Below are 15281 nucleotides of genomic sequence, written 5' to 3'. Positions count from 1 at the left end.
GTACAAAGAAGTATGTGTATAAAGCGAACATGCCTATATAAACGTGTAAACTCTTAAAAACAAGAATAAAAAAATGCCATCCCTTTCTTGTATGAGGGGTAGAATTTCACTTTATTTTCAAATACAACATGTATTAGTTCAATCAAGAAATATTCAAACAGTAAATTTCAAGTAGATCTAACCATTTTTTTATTTTTATACTAATGTTTTCACTCCATTTCTTCCGTTTGGGATTAAATTTCTAAAAACAAATAAATAAGTATATATGTATTTATTTTCGATAAGAAGCATTAAATATTACTTTCTTCTTAAAAAATGACAGAGACTCCTTATAAAGCTTCCACTCCTATTTCATTCTTTTTGGAAACAAATTCAAAATTTAAATTCGAAAACAGTGCAATACATATTTATTTATTTCTAAGTAGAAGCTTGTATATGAAATTTTATGTTTCTAACTTGGAAAATTACAAGTTTCCATACAACCGCTCATCCATAGTTTAGGGTAGAAATTTCAAAAAATGTTTACGTCTTAAAATGTATCAATCGCCTTAATTTCAAGTTTTGAACCCTTGTGGTTTAGGATATGCACTATGCATTGACAAATCAGTCAGTACAAACGATTTTATATGTACAGAAGATTTACCTTGTCTTTAAAACCGGGCGCCACTATTCTTTGTTTCAAATTAGTTTCCCCGTCGAGATTACACGTGTCTAGGTAACAGATACCTATGGGGTTTGAGGAATGTAACAACACCATATCGGCCGGCACGGCTTCATTGTTCGACAGGTGTATAATGTCTCCGACGCGGACATCCCGCCACTTCACTCGCACGTACCGCTCTACTGATCTGCGAAAGAAAAAGAAAAAATAGTTATAATTTTAATAAGAGATAGGTAATATATGTATAACAGTATCTATATATTGTAGTTACAATTATATATGTTTAATACCTAATATTTCTTATTCCCAGTTTTAATTCTTACTAATATATCAGATATGAAAGTGAGTCTGTTTCTTCTATTTATAATAGCATAACACGAGATTACACCATACTTAACAAATATCAAATTCTCTTAAAGATTGTTACTAAAGGGCTCTAACAACACTAATGCTAGCAATATAATCTCTAAAGTCGACCTCCAAGGCGGTTTCCCTTGGAAGCCATCGTGGTTAATTCTTATAGAGTCCGTCACGATGGAATATCTCATCTATCATCTCATATAAATCGATAGTACAAGTAAGGTTACCATTCTATTCCTATGCATAATCTCGATTACACGGATAAAGTAGCGAGTACAAACACGTTCAAAATATTATTTTATATAAACAAATGTAAGAATAATTTCTTTTTTAAAAAAGAGTCAATCTAGAATACATTAGAATTAAAAATTCTATTTAAATTTGATGAAGAGTATCACTTATATTAATTTTGCAGGTTCGTCGTTATTATAATACTATCAGAATTAGGATTTTTCCTGTGAGATCTGTAAAATTATGTCCATGTTAGTTACGAGCTACTGTGGTTAACCGTTAATATAGAAGTGTAATACGAACTATACGGTGACACCATAAAAATAGCGATCGTAAAAAAAAAAACTGTGCGATATTATAAACTGGGTTTTTTTAATCATAATTATTAACGTCCAATTATTAATGTGGGAACTAATAATACCGAAGAATGTGAAAATTACTCAGACATGAGAATCATAGAGGGGAAAAGTTAAGCATGATTAAATATAATTGTTAAACTATGTTTTCCTTATATAACTATTGGAATTATGTAAATATTCTAATAAGGAAACGTGTAGTGTAATATTAATAAATTGGCATATAAACATTAATTGTATGTTAGTAGATAGGTATTAAACAATTATGTAATTTCTATCATATGCCATGAAAATATTAAAAATTTCGAAACCAAATTCAAAATAAAATCACGATCATTATCAGCCATTAACTGTCCACTGCTGAACATAGGCCTTCTAGGGTGATTACGAAAATTGTATAAAATCTTCTCTCTCTCTCTCCATGATAGAATCTTATCTCTAATTTTTTAAACTCTTGTTGAATAGTTTAAAAACGTATGCCAATTGGATCGTTCTTCGTCGTGTAAAGCCGTCGTGTTACTCTTGATAGCAGAGGGCACCATCCTCAGGCAGTAGTAATACCAGTTCCATATAACCAGTGCCATTATGAAGTTCCGATGATATTGTAAGGGCAATGCAAGTAATGGCCTGAGTAGACGATGGATAGGTACTGTCTGAAGATAATAATTCTTTCTATGTTTGCCATGTTCGAATTTTAAGATTTTGTAAAATCAACGAGAGCCAATCATCGAAATACATTTTGAATACAAAGATGCATGCATACAAACTACAATCAGTGTCTCTTTTTTGGAATCATCAATTTATAAAAGTAACTGTTAGTGCATCGTGATAAATAAACCTGAAATTCAGCATGACAGTTTCCCCCACCCCTCATGGCCCACCTGGGCCTGGTTCTACCAGAGACGGTATAATGCTAGCAATGGAGCTGGTATTTCGCATTACTAACAGTCTCTTCCCCGTGAACAAGTGTGAGTTAAACTCGCGTGCAGAGGGTTTCGTACGTTATCTAGGTCCTATAAGTTATTTTAAATCTGACCATTTTTTTTGTCGTAACTTAAAAAATTTATGTATGAAGTTGTAATAATATTACAGCAAATAAAATTCATACGCACAAATATTGAGAAATTCCCTATGTTAGTTAAAATACTAAAGACTTTTTATAGCTTTTCCCGTAATCAATTGGTAAAGAATTCGAGACTCTCATAACAAGCCCATTCATTTGATATGTCACAAGATACAGTCAGCAAAACATTTATTTTTATTTCTTAAATTAGTCCCCATATTTAAAATTTATTTATTTTATACGTTCGTCGTTGAGTCACTCATTTATATATGTGTATAAAATTTTAACTCAATTCGTCTAGTAATTTCAGAGCAACATTGGCTATGACAGACGAACAGATAAACAGATCGAAGTCCTTCTGTCAGTGGGACAGAGATTCCCTTTTTTTTTCTTTAGAGTTACAGAACCTTAAAAATTAAAACGCACAGATATTTGTCACAAAAAAAAAATAGAAATTACAGGTTGTGTCCCACAAATAAAAACCGACTTTAATTGTGACAAAGCCAGTTAGTTTGACCTACAAAATAAATTACTGAACCGATTTTGATAAAATTTCCATGGAACTAATCTGTAAACCTATCCTTTCAGATAAAAAAGAATTTTCCAAATCGGTTTAGAACTGAAGGAATTATGAGGTAACAAACATAAAAAATAATACAATCGAATTAAGAACCTCCTTTTTTATAGTCGGTTTAAAAGCAGTTTTACGCCGACAAATGTCCATCGTCTGCGCAGGGTTTAAACCTTCGAAGTACGGAAAAGCAACAGGTCACGAACTCGTTAAGTAGCGGTAAAGAATCACGAACGAAAGTGATTCCGCAGCGATAACAGAATACATTTTCCCGCTTTCTGTCACGAACGCTGACAAATTGTGTTGTTACAAGTATTTGTCTATTGGCATAACAATACAAAACGTCGGTATTACAATCGTTTCAATGTAAAAAATACAGACGTGAGATTCGGATGTACAAAAAAATCTAAATTTACAGATTTATTTTTCTTCTCAATGTATTTAACATTTTGCCATTTCTCACTAAATAGTTGTATTGTTTGTTTATTTTATTGGTATAATTAAATAATATACAACATTAAGGTTATAATTTAAATGAAAAGAAAACTTTATAAAAAAAAAAAAACTTTATAAATTAAAAACAAAATATAAATCTATAGTATTCGATTCATTATACGTGGTAGATTTAGTAGAAAATATAACATGGCTTTTAATGTAATAGCTACCTTATCTGTAATTAAGTCGAGAAAACTCAACTAGTTTTAGGACCATTTGTGACCCTTAATAGTGAGCGGCCGTGACGCGAGCGCGAGCCTCTGACGATGAGGTCTGATGATGACGATCTGTGACTATGTCGCGAATATCTTCAGTTCACGCTCAGCGAGCCGAGGTGCGCAGCCAAGCGTTCATAGGCTACGATAATCGTTCATCATCCATCAGGTGGGCCGTATGCTTGTATGTCACCTTAGTGGTATAAAAAAAGTGTACTTACAAACCTTTTAGCAATAAAATGACATTACTTTTATTTAAGTGTACAAATTTTCATTCAAATCCGTTCAGCCGTTTAATTGCAAAAAAACATCCAAATAACTTAAAAAACTTTCCCATTTATAATATCAAACTAATACTAAAACATAATAAAAGTAAGTAACTATAAAGTTTCGCTACTTTGTCACATCTATTTATTTACGTAATCAACAGTAATCTGTATTTGCTTTCGATTTCCAATGTTGCATTTTATTATTTGACCAATCGATTATCCATTCTGGAAGTATAATTTGATTTGATTCTAAAAAGATATGCCAAGACTGTTTTAAATACCTATGCTAAATAATAATAATAATGGGTTATAATCGATTTTTCTGTGACTTCAAAAATTAAGAACTTCTTATCTGTATTTTTTAATGTATCATTACGGGATATATTAACATTATTTTTTGGAATCGATAAGATTTACTCCCTTAAATGACAGTCATATATATGTGGCCACTATCCACGAAAATAAACAAATGTGGGTATATAAATATTGATTTTCTTATAAATTGGTTATTCTTATAACAAAGATTGACAGCTACCCCCCGTACTAGTGATACACTGTATAAAGGCAGAGTAGTGAGTCAGTTCCGTATCATTGTATTTGTTTTCATATAGTAAACGCAAACAGAACAGAGAATTACTCTCTACTTAATTAAGAAAAAAAGAAAGAAAAAAAAAATATAACGATGAGAGTATGCAAAAATCTTACATTATATAGATAGTCACAAAAACGAGTCAACTTTTTGTTAGCTAATTTGACAATTAGCTGACTTGTGTTTTTTTATTACTAATATTTGTTTTCTTATTATGTGTTCGTTATACTTACACACATAATTTATCTTGATGTATCTATATAATTTTTTTAAAAATAAAACGATTTTTTACGCATTAAAAAGATACAAAAATTTTAAGACAAAAAAATCATAGAAGTTATAAAGGAATCATTTATAACTATTTACTACGCAAAATTGTATGAAAAATGTGACCTACATTTTTCGAAGCATTTGTATGGAGACACTATCTATATAATCTAAGGCAATAATATATTTTTTAACAAGATTGCAATCAGTGTTTTGTGTTTGTGTAATGTTTGCGGAGCAAAATCACGAGTATGGAATATATCAATGATTATAATGTAATGTACTTATATGAAGTAGATAATATCGGAAAGCGTGTCAAGCACTTGACGTGACCAATTAGAGAAGTCATGAAGTGGACAAGACAATGGCCACGTCACCCCGTCCGGCCTGTCGTGGGCAACGCTGCAAACAGTGGTGATAATGCAATACGGAATAAACATAGGCGTGACCGTATCTGTGACGCTTCATTGGCTTCTTTCGTAGCTCTGCGGTATGCAAACATGGTTTTAAGCGTCAAATTACTAGGTAATTTGTTACTTAATTATTTAATTAACACCAAACGTAAACTTCGGGTTAAATTTTGATGCAACTGTCGTTTTTGATTGAAGCTTGATAGGGCAATGAAACATGGATCCATTTGACGTCTATTTTATGTAATTTTGATTTCGATAGGTACTAATATTACATTTACATTGCATGTAACTAAACATGCAAGTAATGTCTACTTTATCAAATACGTAGATCAACTGTTCTCTATTTTTGTATTTTATACCCCTGCTTAAGTTTCTCTTTAGGTATATAAATTTTATTGTACTGCAAATCTGTCTGTCGCATGCGAGGAAAATTCCTTTATCGGATCAAACAAAATGGATGAGTTTTGACGTCAGTACGTGTGCAAACACGCAAGTGTCTCTGTAACGAGCGGTTAAACTTTCATTCGTTGGGTTCTATTGTTTCAATGTAAAACAATTGGCTACACTTCACGTGCAGACGCGGTAATAATAAATCTGAGAGCAATGAACACATTGAGAATGAAATGGACAATTATTGATAAACATGAGGCAGTAGCTAGTGAGTATCGAAAATAAATAAATAATAAAATAAATTTAATATTATATATAAAATATTTAATAATAAGTTAAATATTTGTTTCAATGTTATAAAATATTAATAATTTATTCCTATATATTGAAATAAAATTTCTTTAAGTTTTTCTCCTTTTATACTTAACCACCGTGGTTATTTCATTATATCCAACGACATCCTACTCATATAATTTAAATTTAGTTGTGTAGGTAATAAATTGTTCCAATAATTTAATATTGTGATGCACAAATATTACAATTATGTTCCACAAAAAAAAGAGCACACTTCCATTCTAGCCAAAACCAGTTTTTTTGTATGTTCCGATTTTGATAAAATTTCTTTTTAAGTACATAACGTCTTTGTAAGTTTTTTTATTACGAAAGGAAATCCTTTCGTAAGATAAAAAAAATATTCCAAATCGGTTTAATCTGACGGAGTTATGAGGTAACAAACAATACAACCGATTTGATAACCTCCTCTTTGAAATCTATTGAAAATTGGATTGGACATACAAAAATATTATGCGGATCTCTTCTTATCTATATCTATGAAATTATAAAGACAAACATACATACATATCTGTCACGCCTGTTTCCCATTAGGGTAGGCAGAAACAATGGAATGCCAAATGCAATTCCAACAAACCTCTTTTGAAAAAAAAAAAACAAACAATTTCAGTATTATTTTAAGTGTTCTGACAGCGAATTACAATGTTAATCACCCAATAAAATTCTTGATAAATGAAAACCGAAAGTCTTTTACTAATAACAAAATATCAAGTACTTCCAAATTTTTAGTGCTAACTTTACATAAACTTTAAACTTGTTCTATGATGTACTGCAACTTAAAATATAGATGGTTTATTGTCTTAAATTATTTAGTCATTGTTTAAAATTATTTTAACTACCATTTATATTCAATAGTTAAGTCCCGAGCAATATCTGATATTGTTTCATTGTAAATTCTGACACATGCCGAATATTTACAATGCATTGTATCAGTTCGATGATGTAATTTAATTGTGAAACAACATATAACTATAAATAGCTAAATACACCTCTATATATGTTAAAATGAGTCATGGTCCGAAAATGGACAAGAGTTGTTTGTACAAGAGTTTACTGTCGAGGGACTCGTGGAAAAGAACTTAAGTGTCAAAGTAAGTACATGTCGTTAAGGCTTTTACAACAGCAACAGATGATGTCACTAATCCGGTTCAACTTAATCGAAATCAGGGTGAATAGAGTTTAAACCGACGCTGGAAAGGCAAAATGTATTAAAGGCTACTTTGACCAATATTGAGTTCTATGTTATTTCAGTTTTTTTTTCTATGTCGAATGATTAATATAATATATTTACTAAATTATATTATTCTACTACTGACTGCCTAAATCGCCACTAACTGAGTGTAATTGATAGCGAATTAGCTAAGTTACAAAATAGTAAAATATAGATCTTGCTTAGGTTTCTACATCTTTTAGTCGTTTACTATTTTTTATTTATATAAAAAATATCAAAAATACAAAGATATTCATCATCATCAGCATATCAGCCGTTAATTGTCCACTGCTAAACAAAGGCCTCCCCCTATTGAGGGGTTTTACCAGTAGTTGCCATGCTTGGCAGGCGTTGGCAGGGTTGGCAAACGCAGTTAGGCTTTAGTGATGTTTTAAGAGGGACGCTGCTGCCCATCTCTCGCCCTCAACCATTAAGCTCCCTTAGTCGCCTTCTACGACATCCACAGGAATGGAAGGGGTGGCCCATTTTACGCCGGGACCATACGGCGACAAAGATATTAAATCATCAAAGATATTGCATTAATTGTTTTACCATTTCAAAAATTTACAATGCAACCTGTTATCATTCATTTTTTCTTTCCGTTTTGTTATTTACTTTCCTGTAAAATTCCATAAATAGCGCATATTTATTTTGTCCTTTCAGCGTAGAAATATAATTAAATTCGAACGATAAAATAGAAACCTGAACGTGACAAATCCTTTCAATTCAGTAATTGAAAAGCCCACACAATTTCTAAAATTCGTCTCAACTAAATCTGAAAGTATTTTTTGTAATTTAATCAGCATTAGATGAGATACATTTTAATTTGTAATAAAGTGTTCTTAAAAAATAGAAGTATTTAAAGTTGTTTTACTTGTTTCGTCTTTGTAAATTTGGTTGATTTCTAAAAAAACCATTTACATATAATTGTCCCAAAATTACATATGTATTTGTGTAATCATTTATTAGTTAAAAAGAAACTACATTTTGTGCCAGTTGAAAGTTGTATGTACAGTTTGTTGTCTATCCGATTGATTTTAATATCAATTCTCACGATATTAATGTAAAGGTAATTTCTCTAGGTAAAAAATTTTTAGATATATTTCATTTATCTAATATCGCAATAAATCGGTATGTTGTATTCTTGTACATTATATTTGAAACGTTTGATGTTTCGAGCGTAGAACATATTAATTATGAGTCGAATGCTTTGGTAGAGTAAAAAAAAATACAAAAGAAATAATGACAAGTATTTGTATATAATACAAGCATGTCATGTTGTCAGCTTTGAATGTTACGCAAGTTGAATTTAATGGATATTTAAATATAAGCAATTCCCACGCTCCCATCATTAATTAATCGTCGTTTGCAAAGAGGCCAACAATGGTTTTGTTGAATTCTTTTCTCTTTGTTAATAGTCAAGGGGTTTTTTCCCCTTAAAAGAGATGCCAGTTCCATTGTACCTGCTCTCGAACTTTTACAATTTTAAATGCTAATTTACCTAGCATCGGGTGTGAGTTATGCTGAAAGGAACTAATTTTTCCAAAATCCATAATATTAACTTGCTCAATAGTCGTCTCACGTACTTATTTTTACTAAAAATGAGATGTTACACATCTTCGATATTACCAAAAACGTCATAAGTGTATGAGATTTTTCCATAAGTTTCCATACCTTAATCCTTTCCTAGTCGGGTAATGACCATTACGAAGTGACGTAAGAATAATTTAATATACAATTTATTTATTTGTGCATAAGTGAAGATTTTAACTGTATTAATTTTATTGAAACTGTTCAGAAATTCTAACAATGCTGGCTGCTTAATTTCAAGTACCCTAAACTAAGTTAACAGAGAAATTCAGAGTTCTTTCCACTCATCACGATTTTCGGTGTCTCTTTACCTCTTGATACGATAGGACACCAACTTCTTCCTTAATCTGTTTGATCTTGTAACTATGTCTTGGTTTTCCCCTTCCCCTTCTTTCTTCAATCTACCTTCTATTACAAAGTTCATAAATTTATCATGTAATATAAAGTTTCCTAACATTAATCTCTTCTGTTTTCGAAAGTTTTTAGAATTTTTCTTTTGTGATTTTGGTAAGTTTAATAGTAACTCTTCATTACTAGTTTTAGTCTTTGTGGGTACTATGTTCAATGAATTACTGACAACGCAATATACAAAAAGTTAATTAGCGATAGTGTGTATATAAACATCAATATGTCATTTATTTGTCAGTCAAGTCATTACTTTTTTTGTTTAATGTCACCATGTTTTTTTTTTTCTCTTCTTCAATACCGATCTTTGTTGTCCACTCAGTAACTACATATTTATTAGTAGAATCTTCATTGGTTACTGAATATTTATTATAAACTTGTACTGCATAAACCTGCTCTAAAATAAACATAAGATTATTATCATGTAAATAAGGAACTGCATTATCTTATTCTTTACTTATCAATGATATATTATTAATTAATTTTTTTAATTTGATCGTTTTCTCAATGTTTCTTTATACACGCACGATATAACGTTATCATTGTATCCGGCAATACAGTATTTCGGGACAGGATTAAATACAGATACGGTTACTTTGTGATTCCGGTATCATTAATTTTCGGTAATATAAATGACAGTTAAACGTGAGACAGGTACTCAATATGAATCACATTATACAATTTCAACATAATTTAAGTTATACTATCTAAATATTTCTATGGCTTGTGTATCTGGTATATGATAACATTTTGTAACTATTGTTACGTATTAGTTGCATATTTGTAAAGATACAGAAGTTTTAATTAATCAGTACCTAACCGATTATTATTTCAAAAAGTTTATTTCTAACCATTTTCCACTCGGATCTTTGTAATAAAGGGAATAATAATATCAGAACTAAGGAACAGATATATAAATAAGGACTTGCTAATTAAATGGGAAATAAAAATTTAACATGTACCATTTTATTATTTAGTATTTGATTTAACATTTGAGAATGGAATTGCTCATTTTACTTGTACACAAGCAAACAGAAGTTAACAATAAAAATTCAAATCGGTGGAAAAAAACTCATTAAACACTGATTAGTATCGCATTGTGGGTGAACTAAAAAACAAGAATTGTAATAACAATATTTAATCAAATCTGCTGGACTAATTATTTTTAGAGTTTGTTACATTATAAAGAAATAGTTAAAAGAGAACTAGACAATAAAATAATAAACTACTGGACTAATACTGCTATTGAGATCAATAATTTGTTTAATAATTATGATGATTAAGTAAATGCCAATATATTGGAACCAATTACAAAATATTAATTGCTTATGCTGTAGTCTTTTAAAACATATCTTTATTATAATAGAAAACCTTAGTTTTCTGTTTCATTGTGATTCTAATAAAGAGTTTAATAGCAACCTCAATAGTGTAGGTTTTCTTTCATATTTTATAATTATTTTAAAACTAGCTGTTACTCGCAAACTCGTCCGCGTAACCGAGATATATTAAGGATAAATAGTAGCCTTTGTCTATACGTGTATAGCAAATTTCACGAGTGGTTGAGCTGAAGACGATAAGAGACAAACAAAAAAAAATATTTTTTTGCATTTATGCATATATTTGTAAGGAAGTAAGAATTAGTATAAGAAAATAAATTTGAAACGACTTCGTGAATCATCGTCTGTGATACAAAGTTTGTTCATGTTTAAACCAGACATACCGATTAGGGTGTCATTTGAGAGCGGCTATTTTCTGAGGTCACTTTCTCTTAAAGATGAATGAGCGGTATTTAGGCGCGGTGAGGCGTGGTGCGGTTCAAATCAGCTGATCTTGAATTGGCACAAATACGTGTCTTACATCAGTGAAGTGGCGATGTCGGGCATGGCAGCCAATGTGAAGGTCACAGCATTCACTCTTGGCCTCTACTGCTAGGCGTATTAGAAACTTCATTCAACATTAAGATCCGGTACAAGCGATAATATATACCATCTCATTGCATTATGCACATTATTTACGCTTAATTTACGTTCTGAAGAAGGTTGAGATGGATGGATTAATATTTATAGGCTCTGTAACGCCCTCCAACAAATAGAAACAACCCTACTTGATAAATTCGTAAAATAAAATTTGAAGAGTTAGTACCTTTTGGAATGTAGACTAAATCATATCCCTGTTGTCGATTACAATTGGTTTTGTAATTCTCTGTTAAAAAGGTACAAATTATAATAAATTAAGTACTTATAGAATGAGCAGTAGTCAAGGTTTTTCGGATTATATAAAAACTAATTTCTATGGTCTTATACCTAGTCTTAATTAAACAAATCAAAGTGGGCATCTATGAATCATTATCTTCACGAACATCTGTTTATTATTAAGTATTTATCTATCGCTTGTCGGTTCTATGGGAACAACAAAATTGCAGTATCGTTACAAAACGCGATTGACCTTTTACTTACTGAATCTTAGTTGTACACATTTTTATCGATTTTATGTAAATTTTTATAACAGTTAATTAAGCTTTAAATATTAGATAATTAATGATGACTAAATATAATTAATAAATTGTCTATTTTCAGATATTATTATAATTTAAATGTTACAGAAGTTAAGCTAGTGCCCTGATTTTTCTTATTTGTTATTGAGTACTTTACCTACATAATGTAGAGGCGTCACTGATCGATCGAACAAGGTCTTCCAGTCTTTATTATTTTATGCAAAAGCCTTGTCGCGTAATCACAGTGCCTTAGCATCGTGACTTCAGAAAAAGTGCATTTATTAAACTATACAGTCGCGACATGGATTACCATTATTGATTTATTTCCCTACGTCAAATCCCAGATGACAATAATGTTATTCTAGTTTACTTACCTATTTCTTTTTATTAAAAATAGTGCAATTGATTATCCAAACATCGATTATCCGGATTTTTTCTTCATGACTCTAATTACCAATTTAGAAATGGTATTAATTGTGTAAATAGGTATTATGTAATCCATTATCTTTATAGTTCGTAATTTTTTTTATCGTATTGTCTAAATGACGTATGTAAAACTCTTTACATGATAAAAAAAAATATTAAAATTTAATTATTCTCTGATTTGACTTTAAAAACGAATATCTGGATTTTCAATTATACCGAATAATCATGGTTTTATTTGATTCGAATAATTGAGATTCTACTGTATTAATTTGAAAAATGACAAATAACCCAGTAAATACATATAATTTTAGTTGGTGTTTTTCTAGCAATCAATTTGACTTAATTTTATGCGAAACATTATGCTTTACTACATTACAGAGATTGTCAACATGTTTAAATAATATAATCCAAGATCGATGTCATGGGCGGAAGCTTATGTCATAATTACCAACATCATAATATCCGCTAGCCACAGATCTCGCTCCCATGTCCTGCCTTGTATTATATATTTATAATATGATAAATATTAGTTTATAAATTATAAATAATTTATTTTTTTAGCACTTTAATAACTGTACACATAAGAATAATTAATACGATATAGTAAGGAGGTATAGACTGATTAACCCGGTCATATAATAAATTGACAGACACAACTATTAAGAGAAAAATGTCTTGCAAGTTCACAGAAGTCAAAATAGTCGTCAATATATATTTATTTGTGTATTAACAAAATTATATTAATATACCTTACATTGGCTAAGCGACTTATTACAAGGTTTTATTAAAGTTTTTTTTACTCTTCTATATCGTCATTTCTGTAGTAGGTATTCTATCAAAAATGTAAAAAGTACCAAGCCTCGCAACGCAGTTCTTCTATTACAAAAAGTTGGAAGATCTCATGTAAAACCATGTCAGTTATTTTAGTTAGTGTTTATGGAAGACCGTACCAATATCAGACATTTTTACTTCTATAAATTATAATGACTTTATATTTTTTCGCATTTTATGTCTTTTAAAGAATCTTCTTTCGTTTTGTTTCCCTTTTCTTTCTCGGGTAATATATCTTGTCTGTCAGTTACAAGCGCGATGTGTAATTGAATGAACAAGCGTAATTTTTAATAATAATAATTTTTCATTTAATGAAAGTTTATAATGAAATTTCGGGGTTTTTCATTTTTTCTTCTTTTATAGGTTAAAGACTAACAAAAATCTTTTGTGATGACTAGAATCGTTTGTGAGATTGCTAGAAATAGGTACCTTGGAATTTTGATAATCAGTTAGTGTGTTAGTGGCAAAATTAAAGAACTTGGACTAGCGACTATAAGGTACAATTATTAGGTATATTGACAATAATAGCCAGTTACAGTATGTCCTCTTGATCACTAAAGATTCAAATTTCTGGCTATATCCACAATGAAGTTACTAGGTTGAAAAGTGCCGTGAGTCGCTTTGATAAAAGTATGGTATGGTTGTGCTCACTTGGCGGGGATCGCGAGGCACTACCGTGACCCTTGATACTCTCGTATTGGTTTAATACTGATTGATGAACGTCGCTAGTTTTTTGTGAGTTAAAATGTTTACTTATCGAACATTATTATTAATAACAAGAATAAAAAAATTATAAACATAAAATATATTTCTTCTATTCATTTAATTATAATTAATACTTTTTACAAGGATACGAAATTACGTCAACATAACTTCAGGTTAAAAACAATTATTCATTGAAATTCAAATTTGACTCGTGCTAATAACCTCTCATTGTGTGTATGTGTAGTCATGTCTTGTACCGCTAGTTACTCGGCTTCTCAACAAAATATGTTTAACAAAATTGACACAGTGCTCTTGAATATGATGTAGTAATTCTAAATGAATATATAAATATACACATCACATTTTAAACATGTCACTCAGGCAAATATTATTTATTCTCTATGTTGAAGAACACTAATGTTGACTTGTACTAAATTACAAACAGTTTATTTAATATGACATTGATGAGTTAAAGACCATAATCGTAACTAATGAGGTGTCACAATCATTCAAATATTACATATTTTATGTTGGGAAGGGGCCAGTGGAACAGATGTGTAAATATCTATTCACATTGTCGACGATGGGCTGCTTAAGGCGGGTTTTTTTTGACAGAAGAGTAAAATAAGGATTTTAATACCTAGTGATGTCACTTTGACATTGAACGACGTAATCGCTATATTTGAAAATACGTAACTAGAGTATGGACCTATCAAGTACCAAATAGTAAGAATCAACTGGCAGGATAGGATTATAAACGAAAATGTCATATGACATAGAATTAAGTAAAAAAACAATTAAAACCTATAGAAAATATAAGAAAAAATGTCGGGACACAATACAACATGACGAGTTCATGAACATTACTACAAAAGTCAAAATATAAGCAAAAAGAGGACGGAAAACATTTTTATATATTGACATCTGGAAGTTTGAAATCGTATTAGGTGGTAAGGAGACAAATGTGGTGAGTGGCTAAAGTATACACACAACAGCGCTGTGGATCACGAATTAAAGTCGAAGTATTTTCATAACTTGAAGGAGAACGGATGAACTGTCTTATTTGAACTACAGAATATGAACACTTGCTCTTTTATGATTAATGGCTTTCTTAAATTTCATCACCTTTGCATCCATTATTATGTCATTTGCACATTAGGATCAAATTTCTAATATTTTTTACTTATCTTTTATCAAGTACGGATATACTGTATATACGCTATTGAATCACAGTTACAAATCAAGTGTTCCATTAACTCTAATTGCTTGATCAATTAGATTATTGGGGATTAACTATGATAACTTATCAGTGTAAATTAAATAAAACAAACAACAGATTTCGTTCCGCGAGAAAACTTTATGGGACTAAACTACAACAACTGACATAAA

General features: G+C 30.4%; 1 protein-coding gene across 1 annotated transcript in view; it reads right to left on the bottom strand.

Moving 5' to 3' along the window:
- The window catches only part of LOC113514889 (phospholipid-transporting ATPase VA), a 70550-nt gene that overhangs the window by 19868 nt on the left and 35401 nt on the right, over nt 1-15281 (bottom strand). Inside the window, exon 2 of the mRNA XM_052902743.1 lies at nt 644-848. Within this exon, the coding sequence (XP_052758703.1) occupies nt 644-848 (205 nt within the window). The remainder of the gene's footprint in view (nt 1-643; nt 849-15281) is intronic.

The sequence above is a fragment of the Galleria mellonella genome, unplaced genomic scaffold, assembly GCF_026898425.1.
Source record: "Galleria mellonella isolate WM207_F2 unplaced genomic scaffold, CSIRO_AGI_GalMel_v1 utg96, whole genome shotgun sequence".
In the NCBI taxonomy this organism is placed as follows: domain Eukaryota; kingdom Metazoa; phylum Arthropoda; class Insecta; order Lepidoptera; family Pyralidae; genus Galleria; species Galleria mellonella.
This window is presented reverse-complemented; position numbering and strand designations above follow the sequence as displayed.